The sequence below is a fragment of the Bos indicus genome, chromosome X (assembly GCF_029378745.1).
Source record: "Bos indicus isolate NIAB-ARS_2022 breed Sahiwal x Tharparkar chromosome X, NIAB-ARS_B.indTharparkar_mat_pri_1.0, whole genome shotgun sequence".
Taxonomy (NCBI): Eukaryota; Metazoa; Chordata; class Mammalia; order Artiodactyla; family Bovidae; genus Bos; species Bos indicus.
Window position 1 is genome coordinate 135,671,988 of NC_091789.1, and position 15,915 is coordinate 135,687,902.

The 15,915-nt window shown below is 50.2% G+C and overlaps 1 protein-coding gene across 5 annotated transcripts in view; it reads left to right on the forward strand.

Annotated features, from left to right (window-relative positions):
• The window catches only part of RAI2 (retinoic acid induced 2), a 71,497-nt gene extending 56,158 nt beyond the window's left edge, over positions 1–15,339 (forward strand). For 3 of the 5 annotated variants that reach the window (XM_070785339.1, XM_019956442.2, XM_070785340.1), the window contains exon 2: positions 13,374–15,339. In XM_070785339.1, coding sequence (XP_070641440.1) covers positions 13,398–14,969 — 1,572 coding nt within the window. In that variant the 5' untranslated portion in view covers positions 13,374–13,397 and the 3' untranslated portion in view covers positions 14,970–15,339. Of the gene's footprint in view, positions 1–10,606; positions 10,627–13,373 lie in introns of those variants that run through there. The other 2 variants (XM_019956443.2, XM_070785341.1) reach the window with 2 other exon arrangements.
• The last annotated feature ends 576 nt before the right edge of the window (positions 15,340–15,915 follow it).

The window sequence follows — 15,915 nt, forward strand, 5'->3', positions numbered from 1 at the left end:
CCTCGTGTATGAACAGCAAGTGTTTGTTGATTGAGTCTAAAAGGATGATCCTATAAAGGGGGAAGATCCCCTGGAGAAGGGCATGGAAACCCACTCGTCTTGCCTGGAGAATCCATGGACAGAGGAGCCTGGTGGGCTACAGTCCATGGGGTCGCAGAGAGTTGGACACGACTGAAGTGATTGAGCATACTTAGCACAGCATACGGAGAAGACAAAGGCACCCCACTCCAGTACTCTTGCCTGGAAAATCCCATGGGTGGAGGAGCCTGGTAGGCTGCAGTCCATGGGGTCGCTAAGAGTCGGACACGACTGAGCAACTTCACTTTCACTTTTCACTTTCATGCATTGGAGAAGGAAATGGCAACCCACTCCAGTGTTCTTGCCTGGAGAATCCCAGGGACAGGGGAGCCTGGTGGGCTGCTGTCTCTGGGGTTGCACAGAGTCGGACATGACTGAAGTGATTTAGCTGCAGCAGCAGCACAGCATAAAGCAATGAAGAATTGACTTGCACTCACTTCTCCTAGTTCTGAAAACTTAAAGGTTGAGGCCATGTTCCATCCCCTTTTTGAACATCAGGTACCTTTTCATGGAGCCAGAAAACTTAGTTGTAGTTATAGCCTCGTGTCTCTATGGAGGGATTCAAGATAAGAAGATTCCTCCCTTTGTTTGGTGTCTAAATTCTCTCAATTAGAGTTTCATTTCTGTGTTCATAACATTATCACCGACTGAATTAAGTTTATTATACCAATGGAGGAAATATAATTCTTGAATCTATCTATCATAGACTTCATTGAGAATGTTTATCAGTTCCATTCTGGAATACCCAATTTTGATACAGGAAACCCAATTCTGACTGCCCAAGGAGGGGTGCTGCTGCTGCTAAGTCGCTTCAGTCGTGTCTGGCTCGGTGCGACCCCATAGACGGCAGTCCACCAGGCTCCCCCATCCCTGGGATTCTCCAGGCAAGAACACTGGAGTGGGTTGCCATTTCCTGGAGGTAGGCAAAAACTATAAGATGAGCACCAAAAGAAGATAAATCTATGTTGTTTTCTACAGCTGACAAGTCACAAGTAAATGTGCTTGGTGGTTTTAAGAGCATGGGAGAAGCTTTCCCCAAATATGGATCACCTTTTTCATGTACCTCTGGTGGTGGTGAACAATTTCCTATTTTCCTGACCTCCTCTTTCTACTGGGAAGCTCTACTGCCTCTTTCTCCACCATGCTGCACAGCAACCAAGCTGTTGTAGCTCAACAGCGACCTCCTGTGGCCAACTGGATAAAGCTCATTCAGTGCTTTTCTCAGAGCTTTTCTCAGTTTCTGTTCCAGCTAGCTGAGAAACCGCTTTCTCATTTGGACAGGCACATACTTTTTTATCCCCAGCACCCCACTACCTTTTTTCCTTCAACTCTTGCTCGATTATCTCAGAAAATTCCTCTGCTTTCTCCCTCTTGTCCTTACCCTCTTCCTCCCCTCTTTCACCCCTCCCTTGTTTTTGAGAAGATGCCCCTCATCTTGCAGCTAGGCAGGAGAGGAGAGCTATTTAGGCCTTTGTGTCTAGAATAAGCAAAACAGTAGGATCTGAAGTGAAATTATGCATCATAACCAATCAGCGATAGCTTTGGAACCTTACAAATGCTCATGAGTCCATATTCAAGATACAAAAGGCTCTGGCCACCTCTTCTCTCTCCCCCAGCCTCTCAGCCTGGATGAGAAATAGATTTGTGTATTTACTGAATTGTTTTCCCACTGTCTTTCATTTCCAGTCGTGCATCAGTGTTGCTTTTATTTTCACTGCAAATATTAATATTTCAGCAATGTTGGGGATTAAGTGAGTTTTTTCGCCATCAAGTGTAACATTAATTCTATGGTAACTGCCTTCCCAGTTCCTAGCAATTGATTTTAAAATGAACCTTTGAACAAACAGGGTTTTAACTCAGAAATTGAATATACAAGCCCATTGGGAGCATTTGTCATGCTACTTAAGATGCTGAGAGGAACTATGGACCGTGGATCTGATAATGAAGACAGTGATGCTGGTGACAAGATGACAGAATGATGGTGATGATATGACAGCTGTGACAGGAGGATGATGCTGCTGCAAACCGTGATGATGGTGATGGCAGTGGTGACGATAGGGGTGATGATGATGTTAGCCATGTCTTCTTGAGCACTTTCTAAGTGCCAGGCCCTGTGCCAGGAGCTTTACACTGATTATTTCCTTTCATCCTTACAGCCACCCCAGGTCTTTTTTAATCTCCATTTTGCACAGAGGGAAACTGAGGCTTAAAACTAACCTGCCCAAGGTCACACAGCTAGCTAGGCAGAGCTGAAATTTGAACTAAGGTCTGTCTGAGTTCAAAGTTTGTACTTCTGACCTGTCTGGTGGGGCAGGGGGCGCGGGGAGTGGGGTGCAGTGCCCGGGGTGAGCCTGGCAGTGTTCATGCACAGAGTTGGTGGGGATAAAGGGAAAATCTGAAGTCCAGGCCTTTGCACTTCGCAAATGTGCACCCCTTCCTTCCAGTGACCCCTCGGGGGGTCTATTTCTGGCACACTAGTCTCTGGAAAATGTCCTGCTAATGACACTGGATTATAAACAGTCCTTTTCCCAGAACAAAAATTTAACCTTTGTATCTCAACCTAATTAGAAGTATTTTCTCTTCCACAGGCCACAGGCAGGTTTCCATACTGCGCTCCCCGCCCCCATCTTTGTTCCTTACTTAAGAGGTTTCTTTATGGCCAGGAAAAATCTCCAAAAACCATAGCTTTGGGGGATGATAGACCCAGGCCTGAGATCTTGAACGTGACCTGGGCTCCTGCACGAGATGGCGCTCTGACACCAGCACCTGAGGTTTTCAAGTGGTGTGTGTCCCGCTGACGGCTACGGGGCCTTGGCCACGTGCAGGGACAGATGCTCACTGGCTCTCACGGCCCATGTGCCCTGAGCATCCCCTGCCACCACCAACAGTTCTTCATGATTTTCTCCAGTGATTCTGAGGCATGCCTCTTCCCTTTCACTGTGGTCACCAACACTTGAGGATGGCACTTCTTTCCTCTTAGTTTCACAGGCAGCCCTCTCTGGACAATAAGTATTTCCTCTGGTCCTCGCACTGACAACTCTTCCCACTGCTGGCTAGGGCCTGGCATCCTTTTAGTGACTTACTCCTTTACCTCTGCAAGAACTGTGGGCCTTGAGGGAATCCCGTTAGAAGCAGATTGCCCTGGGAGAGTAGCAAGTGGTTAATCCTTGGGGAATTGAGCCAAGAGAAAAGGCAACGAGCCTGTGGAGAAAGCAGCATCAGGGTAGATGACTAGGAGATGCGTGCCTGGCACGTGGTAAAGGTGCTCGGTTTCTGAAAGAATAAATAAGTGAACGGACAGAAACCTAGTTCCCTGTTCTGGCCCTGCTCCCAGACCTGCAGCTCAAGGACTGCCATAGGTCCTTTGTGGGCAAGCTGGAGGTAGTTGGGGGTCTAAAATGAGATCGGAAATGCCAAGACATCTGACACTCTCCTGGAGCAGAAAGGAGCCAGGGAAACCCCAAGGCACCCTCCACAGCCAGACCCCCAGATCCCACCTGTGCTCTGGCAGAACCCTCCCAGGCCCACCGATAGAAGACCAGGCCCGGCAGCTGCTGGCTCTGGTCGTGAAGTTGTCTCTGCACTCTTCGGATTTGTCCTGCTTTAGTATTTCAACCATAGTTTACTTGGTGATGCCCAGCCTTAAGCTGAGACCCTACACAGACCTCATCGTAGGTCCGTTTGGCACATCATGGGTTCCCTGCCAGTGCTGTGATGTTTTCATCCACAGACACTGCCCTGCTCTGGGAAGCTGAGGGCCAAGAGACAGAAACCATACTCTGACTGACTCTGAAGAAGTCTTCTTACCTTCTCCCCTCCTTTCGGCCTTCCCTTTCAGCCTTCTGTTCTCCCCGGCCACCAGAGCTTGCCTCCTTTTTCTAACCATTCCTGGTCCTGGGGGCTTTGGAGTTGGGAGGATAGGGGATGGAGTCTTCTCAGTGGTCATAGGGGTGGCCCCAAGAGACCCCTCCATTCTGCCCTTCCCTCACCCCTTGTGCACTTTCCTTCCTGGGTCCAATTCTCTTGAATGCCCACCTCCCTATCTTTCAGGGCCCACTGCAATTCCTTCTCAGCAGGCGGCACTCACTCATGGGAGGCCTGAGTTAACATTCCACTCCTCCATGAGAGTGGGCAGTACCCTGTGTTACAGAGGAGGAAACTGAGTCCCAGGGACTTAAAAAGGCTTTACCACAGTCACAAACAGCTTGTGTGTGTGTGTGTGTGTGTGTGTGTGTGTGTGTGTGTGCGTGCGCGCGCGTGCGTGTCCTGAATCTCATTTTCTATTTCAATTACTTGTCTATTAGGTGTCACGGACTCAAGGATGTATTTCATCTTTTTTTTTTTTTTTTTGTAGTCAAGTTCCTCACCCATCAAATTATTTGGCATTTGGTGATTTCAGTTCAGTTCAGTTCAGTCGCTCAGTCGTGTCTGACTCTTTGCGACCCCATGAATCGCAGCACGCCAGGCCTCCCTGTCCATCACCAACTCCCAGAGTCCACCCAAACCCATGTCCATTGAGTCAGTGATGCCATACAACCATCTCATCTTCTGTCATCCCCTTCTCCTCCTGCCCTCAATCTTTCCCAGCATCAGGGTCTTTTCCAATGAGTCAGCTCTTTGCATCGGGTGGCCAAAGTATTGGAGTTTCAGCTTCAACATCAGTCCTTCCAGTGTACACCCAGGACTGATGCCCTTTGGGATGGACTGGTTGGATCTCCTTGCAGTCCAAGGATCTCTCAAGAGTCTTCTCCAACACCACAGTTCAAAAGCATCAATTCAGTGCTCAGCTTTCTTCACAGTCCAACTCTCACATCCATACATGACCACTGGAAAAACCACAGCTTTGACCAGACGGACCTTTGTTGACAAAGTGATGTCTCTGCTTTTTAATATGCTATCTAGGTTGGTCATATGAAGGCAATGGCACCCCACTCCAGTACTCTTGCCTGGAAAATCCCATGGACGGAGGAGCCTGGTGGGCTGCAGTCCATGGGGTTGCTAAGAGTTGGACACGACTGAGCGACATCACTTTCACTTTTCGCTTTCCTGCATTGGAGAAGCAAATGGCAATCCACTCCAGTGTTCTTGCCTGGAGAATCCCAGGGACGGGGGAGCCTGGTGGGCTGCCTTCTATGGGGTCGCACAGAGTTGGACACGTCTGAAGCAACTTAACAGCAGGTTGGTCATAACTTTCCTTCCAAGGAGTAAGCGTCTTTTAATTTCATGGCTGCAGTCAGCATCTGCAGTGATTTTGGAGCCCAGAAAAATAAAGTCAGCCACTGTTTTCACTGTTTCTCCATCTATTTGCCATGAAGTGATGGGACCAGATGCCATGATCTTAGTTTTCTGAATATTGAGCTTTAAGACAACTTTTTCACTCTCCTCTTTCACTTTTGTCAAGAGGCCCTTTAGTTCCTCTTCACTTTCTGCCATAAGGGTGGTGTCATCTGCATATCTGAGGTTATTGATATTTCTCCCAGCAATCTTGATTCCAGCTTGTGCTTCCTCCAGCCTAGCGTTTCTCATGATGTACTCTGCATAGAAGTTAAATCTCCATACTTTAGTGTTTGATGCTGGGTCAGGGACACAGACATAGCAAGGGATCTCTTTGAATCACACCAAATGTGAACCCAAAGCAGTGGCTGAGGGACTGTACTTCTGAAGGAGCAGGGGTCTGGGAGCCTTGAGTACCCCAGCATCTAAGCCTCACTGAACCTCTGAACCTCAGCTTCCTGCTCTATGAAATGGGAGATGTGGCCTGGGCCAGTGACCCTAAGATGTGTTCAAGCAGGAGGGACCCTTGGAATTCTCACTAAGCCTTGGAAGCTCTGTCTCTCCTGCTGAGTTGCAACTTCTTCATGCTTGCACTCCTGTCAGAAAAAAGAAAAAATTTTGGACACCCCCTCAATACATAATGCATTGTTAAATTATATATGTGCTTCTGTATTTATTTATTATATACACCAAAAAATAGAAAAATGGGAATAAAAAGGATGAGATGGCAAAACAAACATAAATAATTTTTATGACGACTGCACCCTGCTCCCCGGGAAGACCTGGGAGCTCCCTGGTGTCAGTGGCCAGTTTGTGATGCTCAGGCTCACTGCTTCCTCTGCCTGACTGGCTATCGTCTCCCATTTTTTTTTTTTTTAACCAATATCACATCAGAGCTAAGATTTGTACTCTGTCCTCTCTGGCAGAACTCCCCACCTTCATGAAGGTGAGACTCTGTCATGAACTGCTTGGCCACCGCTGTTTTCATAAATTAAGTAGCACGTTGGGGAACGTGTTCCCAAAGGTAACCTAGGTGCTCATAGTCCTTTCAGAGGGCTGTGTAGATATCTGCATGTAAAACGCAATCAGCTGTAAGCCAGGGTAACTATTTTGCATTTTCTCCTTATTTTAGCCAATTTGAGAATACATTCATGTGGTAATTATGTTCATAGCTTCAGTAGAAAGGCCCTGTGCTGATGTTTAAAGCTCAGAAAATTTAATCACCGGGGCAAGTAATTGACAATTATTACACCCTGTGGGGAGAGCAAAACCATTCTTTAACCAGTTGGAATTACTTCTTAGATATTTAGTGCATATCAGGTCCTAAACGGTGAAACCATATCCATGTTGTAATAAAGAATGAAAATTAGGCTTTGCTCATTTCACTCATAGTGGCTAGTGGTTTTTACACAGAATTAAGTCAATCACTGACAGTGTAGTTTAAATGCTGGGTTGAAAGCAGGAAATAGAATACAGGGTGCAGTTGGGAGGAGTGGGATACTTACACAGGTCTCTGGGAAGTCAGTCTTGCAAGAGGGAGTGACGCCTCAGTGTTTTCTGGTGGGCAGGGGAACACAGAAAGACACTTTGAGAGCCAGGGTGGAAGTTGAGGGAATTTGAGGATAGATGGCTTTAGGCTTCTCTGTGAAGTAAGAACCAAGTGAAAAGTGAAAGGGTTAGTCACTCAGTCGTGTCCAACTCTTTGTGACCCCATAGACTGTAACCCACCAGGCTCCTCTGTCCATGGAATTCTCCAGGCAAGAATACTGGAGTGGGATCACCTCGCATCCTGGGATCAAACCCAGGTCTCCCACATTGCAGGCAGATTCTTTACCGTCTGAGCCACCAGGGAAGCCCAAAGCAGCACTGAGAAGCAAGAGCACTCACTAAGAACTCGTTTGGCTGACCAGGTGCCTTGTTCTCTGGCCTTTGGATTAAGGCCTTTCTGCACAGTGGAGTCACCTAGGGAATTTTCTTAAAATCCCGATGCCCCGGCTGTACCAGAGACCAGTTAAGTCAGAGTCTTGGTGGTGGGACCCAGGCATTGTTTTTTTTAAAGCTCCCAAGTGACTCTAATGTGTAGCCAACTCTGAGAAGAGGGCTGAGCCAGAACTTGTCAGATGGGAACATGCACACGAGTCATCCCAGGAGCTTGTGGAAATGCCACTCCCAGGACTCATGAGCAACAAGGACAAGAACGATCCCATTCTGACCTGAAAAATGGACGGCTGCCTACAGTCGTCATAAAAACCAAAGCTGTTGATATTTTACAGCTGGAAAACGTATCAGGACGTATTTTTAGAAAATGAATGTCTTAGAGAAAGAAATTTATCCTGATAAAAAAAAATTCTAGGTGAGGCTGATTTCAGCAGCAGAGGAGGGCAGGTCACCTCTTCAGGGTGGGGCCCAGGGGACTCTGGAACCGCTGGCCCCCGAGCATCCGGCTCATTGAGACTGCCTCCCTTGAGGCTGAGCTCGCCTTCCTGTGACCTCACTCCAGTGGCTCCAGGATCCTCACAGGGTTCTGAAGCAGGCGGTGGTCCCCCGCTTGATTCCCTGTGAGGTAACCCTGCCCACCAGACCCAGAAACCTAGGCCTCAAACCTCTCCTCAGGGGTGCTTAGCTTTGTGGTTGGCTTGGTAGTCACTGTGGTGAAAACACTCTCAGTTCACAACATGAAATCAAGACGCTTTCCAGAAGGTGATACAGGGCTCCCTGGCATGCTCCCAGGGGATCATTTAGGATGTAGCTGAGGGTATTAGCTTATTGGAGTGTGTGAGCGTGTGTGTGTGTGGAGAGAGAGATTAGGTGTTAAATGCCCACAACATGGAAATAGATGCACTCTACAATCTAGAGAATATTCAGAGTGGTCAAGTGTTTTCACCTTCGAAATTAAGCCATAGTTGAATCCTCATCATAAAAATGTCAGTCTGTACAGAAGCCCATAAGGTAAATCGAGTCCTCTGCAATGCTCTGGAAGCGGAAGCCTGAGAGGCAGGCTTGTTTTGCAGGGCACCCAGTGGGGTGCAGATGCAGGGCAGGTGACTTACTGACTGCCGGGAGTTGGGCCCCAGGTCAGCTTCTTCCCAAATGTAAGTGCTTATGAGAGAAACGGCACATGTGCCGCTTTGCCTTGGTCGTCTTTTTCTGTGTGCATCAGAGAAACACAGGACCCTAGGACAAATCCATTCACTGGTCACCCTGGCAGACTCTTCACTGTCCACAAAAGTGCTTTTGCATCGCCTGCCTCATCGTCATCGGAGTCTCCCCCTGACCAGCAAGGGGGTTGGCTACCACGTTCCCCTCTGTGGGGCCTATGGGCCCAACCCTCTTTTCTTAGGACAATGCGACCGTGTGACCTCTGTGATAACTGGCCTCTGATGAGTGGTAATCAGAATTTCTGGGTCACAGTCTCCTCATCGATAAGAAGGGTTGAGGAGAAGACAGAGGTGTGAGGTTTCATGCCCTGCCAGCCTTGCCCTGCCCTGATTCTATAAATGTGACAAGAGGCTGGTTACAAGAACACCAGGCTGTGAAGGGCCTATGTGTGGCAGTCTGAGAGGTTGGAAAAGAATTTCCAGACATGAGGGAAAAAAATGAAAGAATAGACTTTATTAGAGGGGGAGACGCTGTTAGAATAGTGGGCCAGCTCAAGGGAGAGCTGCCACTTTCGTGGGCTTGTGGCCAATTTTATAGCCTTAGGACAAAGAAAATTCCTATAGAAAGGTGGTGATAGGTCATTGGTTGGGGGTCCTTTGGTGCCCACTTTGACTAACATGGAGAATGGAAACAGTAACTGGCCAGTTAGGAAAGGATGGCTCGTGAGAGACAAGATGGCTCCTGACAGTGGTTGCCATGGAGCTTGGCTGATTCTGGATTTATTGCTCTATGACCTCAGTATAGGGTTCCACAGCCTAGACACTCATTGAGGCTCTCCCTCATCCTGAAAGGATTCACGGAACACCTGCTGTTCATCAGTTATGGGTATAAAGATGAGCGAATGAGAAACTTTGTTTCTCTTGCTGGCCGTCCTGGGGATGGGCAGGACTAGACAAGGCCAGGCAGGGTCCTGTGGGAACTCAGTGGGGTTGGGGGAGGTAGAGACTTCAGAGTGTGACAGGTGAGCAGGAGTTGGCTGGGTGAAGGTCAAGGCCCAAGGGGGCACCAAGCTGAGGGGCAGAGCCCAGGGACAACGCCCCTGCGGTGTGTACTTAGATCTTTGTGATATTTAGGGGGTTCAGGTGGCAATTCTGTGACCCCACAGGTCTCTGAGCCCAACTACTGCCCCACTTCCCTAGCTGCCGTGTGCCCTGAGGCTTCTACCCAGAGTCTCTGCCTGCGGGGCACACAGGCTACACTGGGGTGGGCCCCAGCCCCCTGCCTTCCAGCCCCAGCAACTGGCCGTGGGCCAAGAAAGCAAGGGTCTCCAGCAACCGCAGATCCACAGGGCCCAGTTTCCCTCCCTTTACACCCCATCCCATGCCCCCAGGGTAATAGTGTAGGCTGGATGGCTGACCTCATTTAAATTCATTTGCAAAGAATACCTTAAAATACTCAAAGGGTCCCCTGCCTCCTCGGCTGGGCACACTTGGGCAGCCCATCTGGCTTCCTGGCTTGTTCTCAGGGACAGAGACTTGCCCTCTGAACCCTCATCTCTTGAGCTGCTTGTTATCCTCAGGGCATCACTGAGGCTTCCAGCAGAGGCTCCTGCAACAGGGTCACCCACTGAGGCCCCCCAGAGTTGGGGCTCCTGCTGACAGGGTAAACAAGAGAAGGGAGAGCAGAGAGTAACCCAGGGCTACCCTGCCTTTATCACTCACACCTCCCTGGGCCCTGCATGGTACCGGAGGGGAGCTGCTGCCCAGCCCATAGTGGGGAAGCAGTGGACCAGCAGCAATCTCGGGAAGGGACTGGGGCTGGTCACCGGCCTACTCCCCCTGAGCCACCAGGCAGCTCCAAAGCTGTGGAGCCGGGAGGAGGCAGGAGTGAGATCCGGGCCCTTGGCCCCTGAGATGCCACACGCTGCTCACCTCCTCCTGTGCCCCGGCCTCTCCTGCATCCGTCTGTCCCCAGTCCTGTTCCCAGAGGCTCGTGGCCCCTGCAGATCTGGTGCCAAGAGCTGAAACTCACTAGGTGCTGTAGAGTAAGGGAGTTAGAGAAGGCAAGGTTCGGAAAAAGAACGAGACCGGCACTTTACAGGAACAGATCACCTTTAATGAGGCGAGAAGGGGCAGCAGTCAAATTAGTGACCTGCTGCACTTATCCAAAAAAAGAGTAAGTATATATAGGCATGTACGTGGAAAGCTACTGTCTTAAGGGGGCTTGTTCTTCTCCAAGGTTGTTCGGAGAAGTTATCTTTTAAACAGCTGGGGCAAGGAATTTTGTAGATTGGCCAGAGGCTGGACCGGCTGGGAGCTGGGCATAATCAACCTTAATGTCCATTTTTTCTTTGGGTGAGAGAGTTCTTTGTTTTGCATAGAATGGTGGGGAGGACCTGGTGGGGAATTTTAACTCCAGGCTATTTTGAGCCGTGTAACTTTCCTACAGGTGCCACCTGTGGGAGAAGCAGGGGCCCATGGGTGACACCCTGACCTGGCAAGGTGGCTTCCTCACACTCTGAGTGGGAAGGTGCTGGAGGATTAGCTGTCATAGAACCAGGGCCAGGCAGGGAGAGGAGTGGGGTTGTGGGAAGACATGAGAGCCACTGCCTGGGCTGACGGTGTGTGCCTGGAGCAGGTGGAGATGATGCCCCAAAGTTTCCCTTCTTGCTCTTGGTGGGCAGGGGAACGGGACTGAGGGAGGCAGAGAGAGAGGGAGGCCCACATCTGGAAGGACAGACGGTATAGCCCGTTATGAGGAAGCAGTCTCTCGGCGGGGTAACCCCAGACCCATGGGAAGCAGGGAGGAGGATTTCTTCTGGTGGCTTGCCTCGCAGGTCCTCAGAAGCCACCTCAGATGGACAGTCGCAGATACCTTCTCTGCTGCTGTCCGTGTCCTCTCCAGCCCCACTTTAGCTTCCCTTCAGGCTCCTGTCACCCTCCCAGAGTTCTGGCCACTGAGACAGACGGGGCGGCCCTTCTGGAGGAGCCCTGGGGTGCTCAGGGCCTTCCAAGGGCTGCATGTGAATGGCCGACAGAGCTCTGAGCTGCCGAGCCTGCTACCTCTCCTGGCTTCACTCTGAGGCCTTCTCACGCTGGCCAGTCTCTATCTGATCAAAGACATGCCCCTCCACTAGACTATAGTCTCCATGAAAGCATGAGCATCTCCAGGATCACAACAGCATCTCCAGCCCCCAGCAAAGCTCTGGCATGCAGTTAGGCATTCAGCAAATTGATTGTTTGGATGAATGATGAATGAATGCATGGAAGAATGAATGAACGCTATATCGGAGGCATGTCACTTTCTGGACTGAATAAGAGAGCACTCCTCTCAGGAAAAGCAGACCCTTCACCTGGGGCAAGCCCCCTTGCTACTCTACCCCCAGGGGCATCACTGGCCAGCACACTGGGCCAGCTCATGGTCATCTCCAGAGCACACCTGGCCCAAGGGAGCTGGGCTCTGGTACCCTTCCTCAGAGGCTCTGCAGTGTGCCCAGCCCAGGGTATCACTCACCCGTCCTTCTGCAGAAAGTCATTTGCACAGCATCCTTCGTCTTGCCCTCCCTTCCTCCTACTTCAGAGAAATTCCTTGTTCTGTGCATTCAACATGTTGTGATTGTCTGGAAATATCACAGGGTTGTTCATTTGTTAAAGCCGCTCTCCTGTAGGGAAGGCTCATTGGTTGACTTCTAATCCCACGGTGTTCTGGGCCGCCTCTCTTGTTTTAGAGATTGTGTTGGTCATTTAGGGGTGAGGAGAGAAGGATGAGTTGACCACGGGACCAAAGTCTAGACAGCTCAGACAGGTGAGGTCAAGAACTGGAGTGGCCCAAGGCCTGCCCAGCAAGACTGAGGATTATTGAATTATTATTGAGCCCCACCAGACTCCAGGGCTGCACAGATCCCTGAGTTAGACATGGTGCCTGCCTTCTCCATGGTAACAAGGCTAAATATGGATGTGTTTCCATGGAGAGCCATATTGCAGCTGCAGCCCTGCTTCCTCCAGGAAGCACCGGTGCTGGGCTCCTTTGGCATCTTAGGAGGTGGCCAGAGGTGCCAAGGACATCAAGAAAGTATATCTCACCTTTGAGGATGTTTGTTTCCAACAAAAGTTCCATTTCCCCAGCCCTAGATTCATCAACACCCCCTCCTCTTGACAGCTAGAAGTTAGGGGAGGCCAAGGGTCAGACAGACTGATTGGGAAAGTGACACTGGACCCCGATGAGTGTTTGCGCAAGTTACCCAATCTCCCCCTTGCTCCTCGGAGTGGCTTTTCCTCTGGCTGGAGGAAAGAGGGTGCCATTGGTCAGAGAGAGGGAGACAACTGTAATGACCCTTGTATAAATACACTGGTGTTCCTCTCATCAAAGCTCTTTTGGAAGAATTATTGCTGCTACAAAGAGGTTTTTTTTTTTTGTTTTTTTTTTAAATACTTTACATAACTGGGATGGCCCCTGTCCAATTTTATAGAATATTCTAATGTGGCAGGGCTCTGTTTTCTCCTTAAAGAAAAGAAAGTCTTAGCTCCTTATTTGAATTTGGACAAGTCCAATCTCCACATATCTTAACTGTCTAATACAGTGATGTGGAATGAAACTTTGTGTTTCTTGAAGGCTAAACATAAGCTGAGTGCGTATTCAGCTTCACAATTCTCTGTTCAACCTCACTCGGCTATTTAGTCATGACATCATCTGTGTTTATAGTTTAATCGTCTGTTAAATTGGGGCTGTCCACGCACAGCTGATCATATGGGTGTGTTCGTATATATTAGGAAATAGCTGTCACATGTATGTGTACACTGAGAAATGGGTGTGCTCCCTGGGTAACTGAGACATGGAAACTTTTAAGAGATTTGGGGAGAGCTCTGGAGGCAGCTATAAATGGTCTCAGAAGGAAGCTTCACACAGTGTATTCTGTGTTGCAGGCCGAGTGGCATCCGAGCAGAGTGATGGACGATCTGCAGTCCCAGAACCTCGCCATGGACATGAGCGACTCCTCCCCCACCTTGACCAATAACAGACTGGAGAATGGCATGGCCCAGCTGATCACCACCGAGGCCTGGAACATCAACTCCACCGACCTGGTAAAGAAGGCGCTGGTGACCGTGCCTGCCCCATCCATCCTGAACCCCCCGGCCGAGTCCCAGAGCGGCGTGGCTCTCAAGGTGGCGGCCACCGTGCTGCAGCCCCTGTGCCTGGGGGAGAGCCCTGTGGTGATGCCCATTCACATGCAGGTGGAGGGCAGCTCGGCGCCCGAGCTCAACCAGAGCGGCAACGCCACATACGTGATGACAGCGCAGGGGCCCGTGCAGCTTCCAGTTGTGCTGGAGCAGCACGTGTTCCAGCACCTCAACTCCCCGCTGGTCCTGCCGCCGGAAGCCCCGGGCTCCTCCAGCACCATCCACAACAACCTCTTCCAGGGGGCCCGGGACCCCGAGGCACAACCCCAGCTCCTGGATCTGCGGATCCCCAGCCAGCCGCAGGAGCCCCCGCTGCCCTTCGAAGCTGTGCTCCACAATCTGTTTCCCGCCCAGGGCGCGCTCGGCCCCCCGCCCTGCCAGCCTCCCCCAGGCTACACCCCGGTGCCCCCCCAGCCATTCAACTCCCCCTTGTCACCCCTGGTCCCGCCGGCCACACTCCTGGTGCCCTACCCAGTGATTGTGCCCCTGCCCGTGCCACTCCCTATCCCCATCCCCATCCCTGTGCCTCAGAGCTCCGAAGCCAAGTTCAGCCCGACTTGCCCCAAGCCGCCATCTGCCTTCGGCCTCCACCCCTTTAAAGGCCCCCAGAGCCCTCTCCAGAAGGAGGAAGTAAAGCCCTTCGACCTGTTCCAGCCCCGGGAGTACTTCCAGCTCGGCCGCCACACCGTCATCAAGATGGGGAGTGAGAACGAGGCCCTGGATCTCTCCATGAAGTCAGTGCCCTGGCTCAAGGCTGGCGAAGTCAGCCCCGCAATGGACCAGGAAGACACAGCCCTAGACCTGTCGCTGTCCGCCCACCGGAAACCTGAACCTCCCCCCGAGACACTGTACGACAGCAGCGGGTCCGTGGACAGCCCAGGTCACCCGGTGCTGGAGAAACTGCCCAGTGGCATGGAAGTGCCCTTTGCCCCCACCACGACTCAGGAGGCTGCATCTGTCATGGAGAGTCACGGGGGTGGCAGCGACGCCACTGAGCCACCCAGCCAGCCCAGTGGCGAGGTCAAGGCTGAAAATCTGGTGAGCGAGTCCCAGGCGGCCAAGGTGATCGTCTCCGTCGAAGACACTGTGCCTACCATCTTCTGTGGCAAGATCAAAGGCCTCTCGGGGGTGTCCACCAAAAACTTCTCCTTCAGACGAGAAGACTCCGTGTTTCAGGGCTCCGACGCCAATAGCCCAGGAGAAGAGGCCCTGGGAAACATGGAGGCCCTCAGGAAACCCACCAAAAACCGGAGCATAAAGTTAAAGAAAGTGAACTCCCAGGAAATACACATGCTCCCAATCAAAAAACAACGGCTGGCCACCTTTTTTCCAAGAAAGTAAATAATGGCTTTTTAAAATTTTTATGATTATAATATGGGGAAAGGTGCATTGGTTTTATAAAAAGGCATTTAAAACAAATTATCTTTGTTAATTATTTTGGGGCATAGCTGGGAACCAGGAAAGCAAATTGGCTCTAGAGGCCCTGTAAGCTAGGATCATTTTCTTTTTTAATTTTTGACTTTTCACAAATGAGTAAATAAGAGCAACCTATTTTTCAAGCAGATTGCACATTTTTTGCAGCTTTAATGGAATATTGGGTGAATCAGAGGGGGTTAAAAAAGCTATTTTCATTGCCACAAAGTGCTTTGATGATGTAATACCTAATAAAGGGTAGGATGAATATTTCACAATAAATGTTCATTTGCACTAATTGGTTGCAGTATTCTATCATTTATAAAATTTGCATGCCTGAACTGGCATGCTTTGGCCAAAACTGTCACTTGTAAAGCACTGAAAGTTATCCATGTTTAGAGACCAAAGTTCTTCAGACATGCTGGACAGAGAAGAATCATACTGGCCTCTGCCCTCAGAAAAGGAGGATTAGGAGTACGTATGACTTTGAGCAATTTATTTCCCCTTCTGGACCCTTTCTTCATTTGTAAAAATGTGGCAGAGGGAGGTGAGTTCCAAGTACCCACAGCCCCCTCTAGTTCACAGAGACCCTGGATGTGCAGAATTCGGTCTGAAACCCTCCATAGACTAAGACAGACAGATGTCTCTAAAGGCATGTTTACCTGCCTCCTCTCCTCCCTCTCCCAAAATTTAGCTGAAAGGACTTTCTTTTCAAGGGCAGCAGGAGCATTGTTCTGAATGAGTAGTAGTCTAGGAAGTCAAAAATATTACCAAAGGCAACTCAGAACAAGAGGAAAATCCAGTGGATTAGGAGGTGTCTCATAAAAGTTCCCAGCCCTGAGTAAAGATGTTTGGGAGTGGGCTCGGGGAGGGA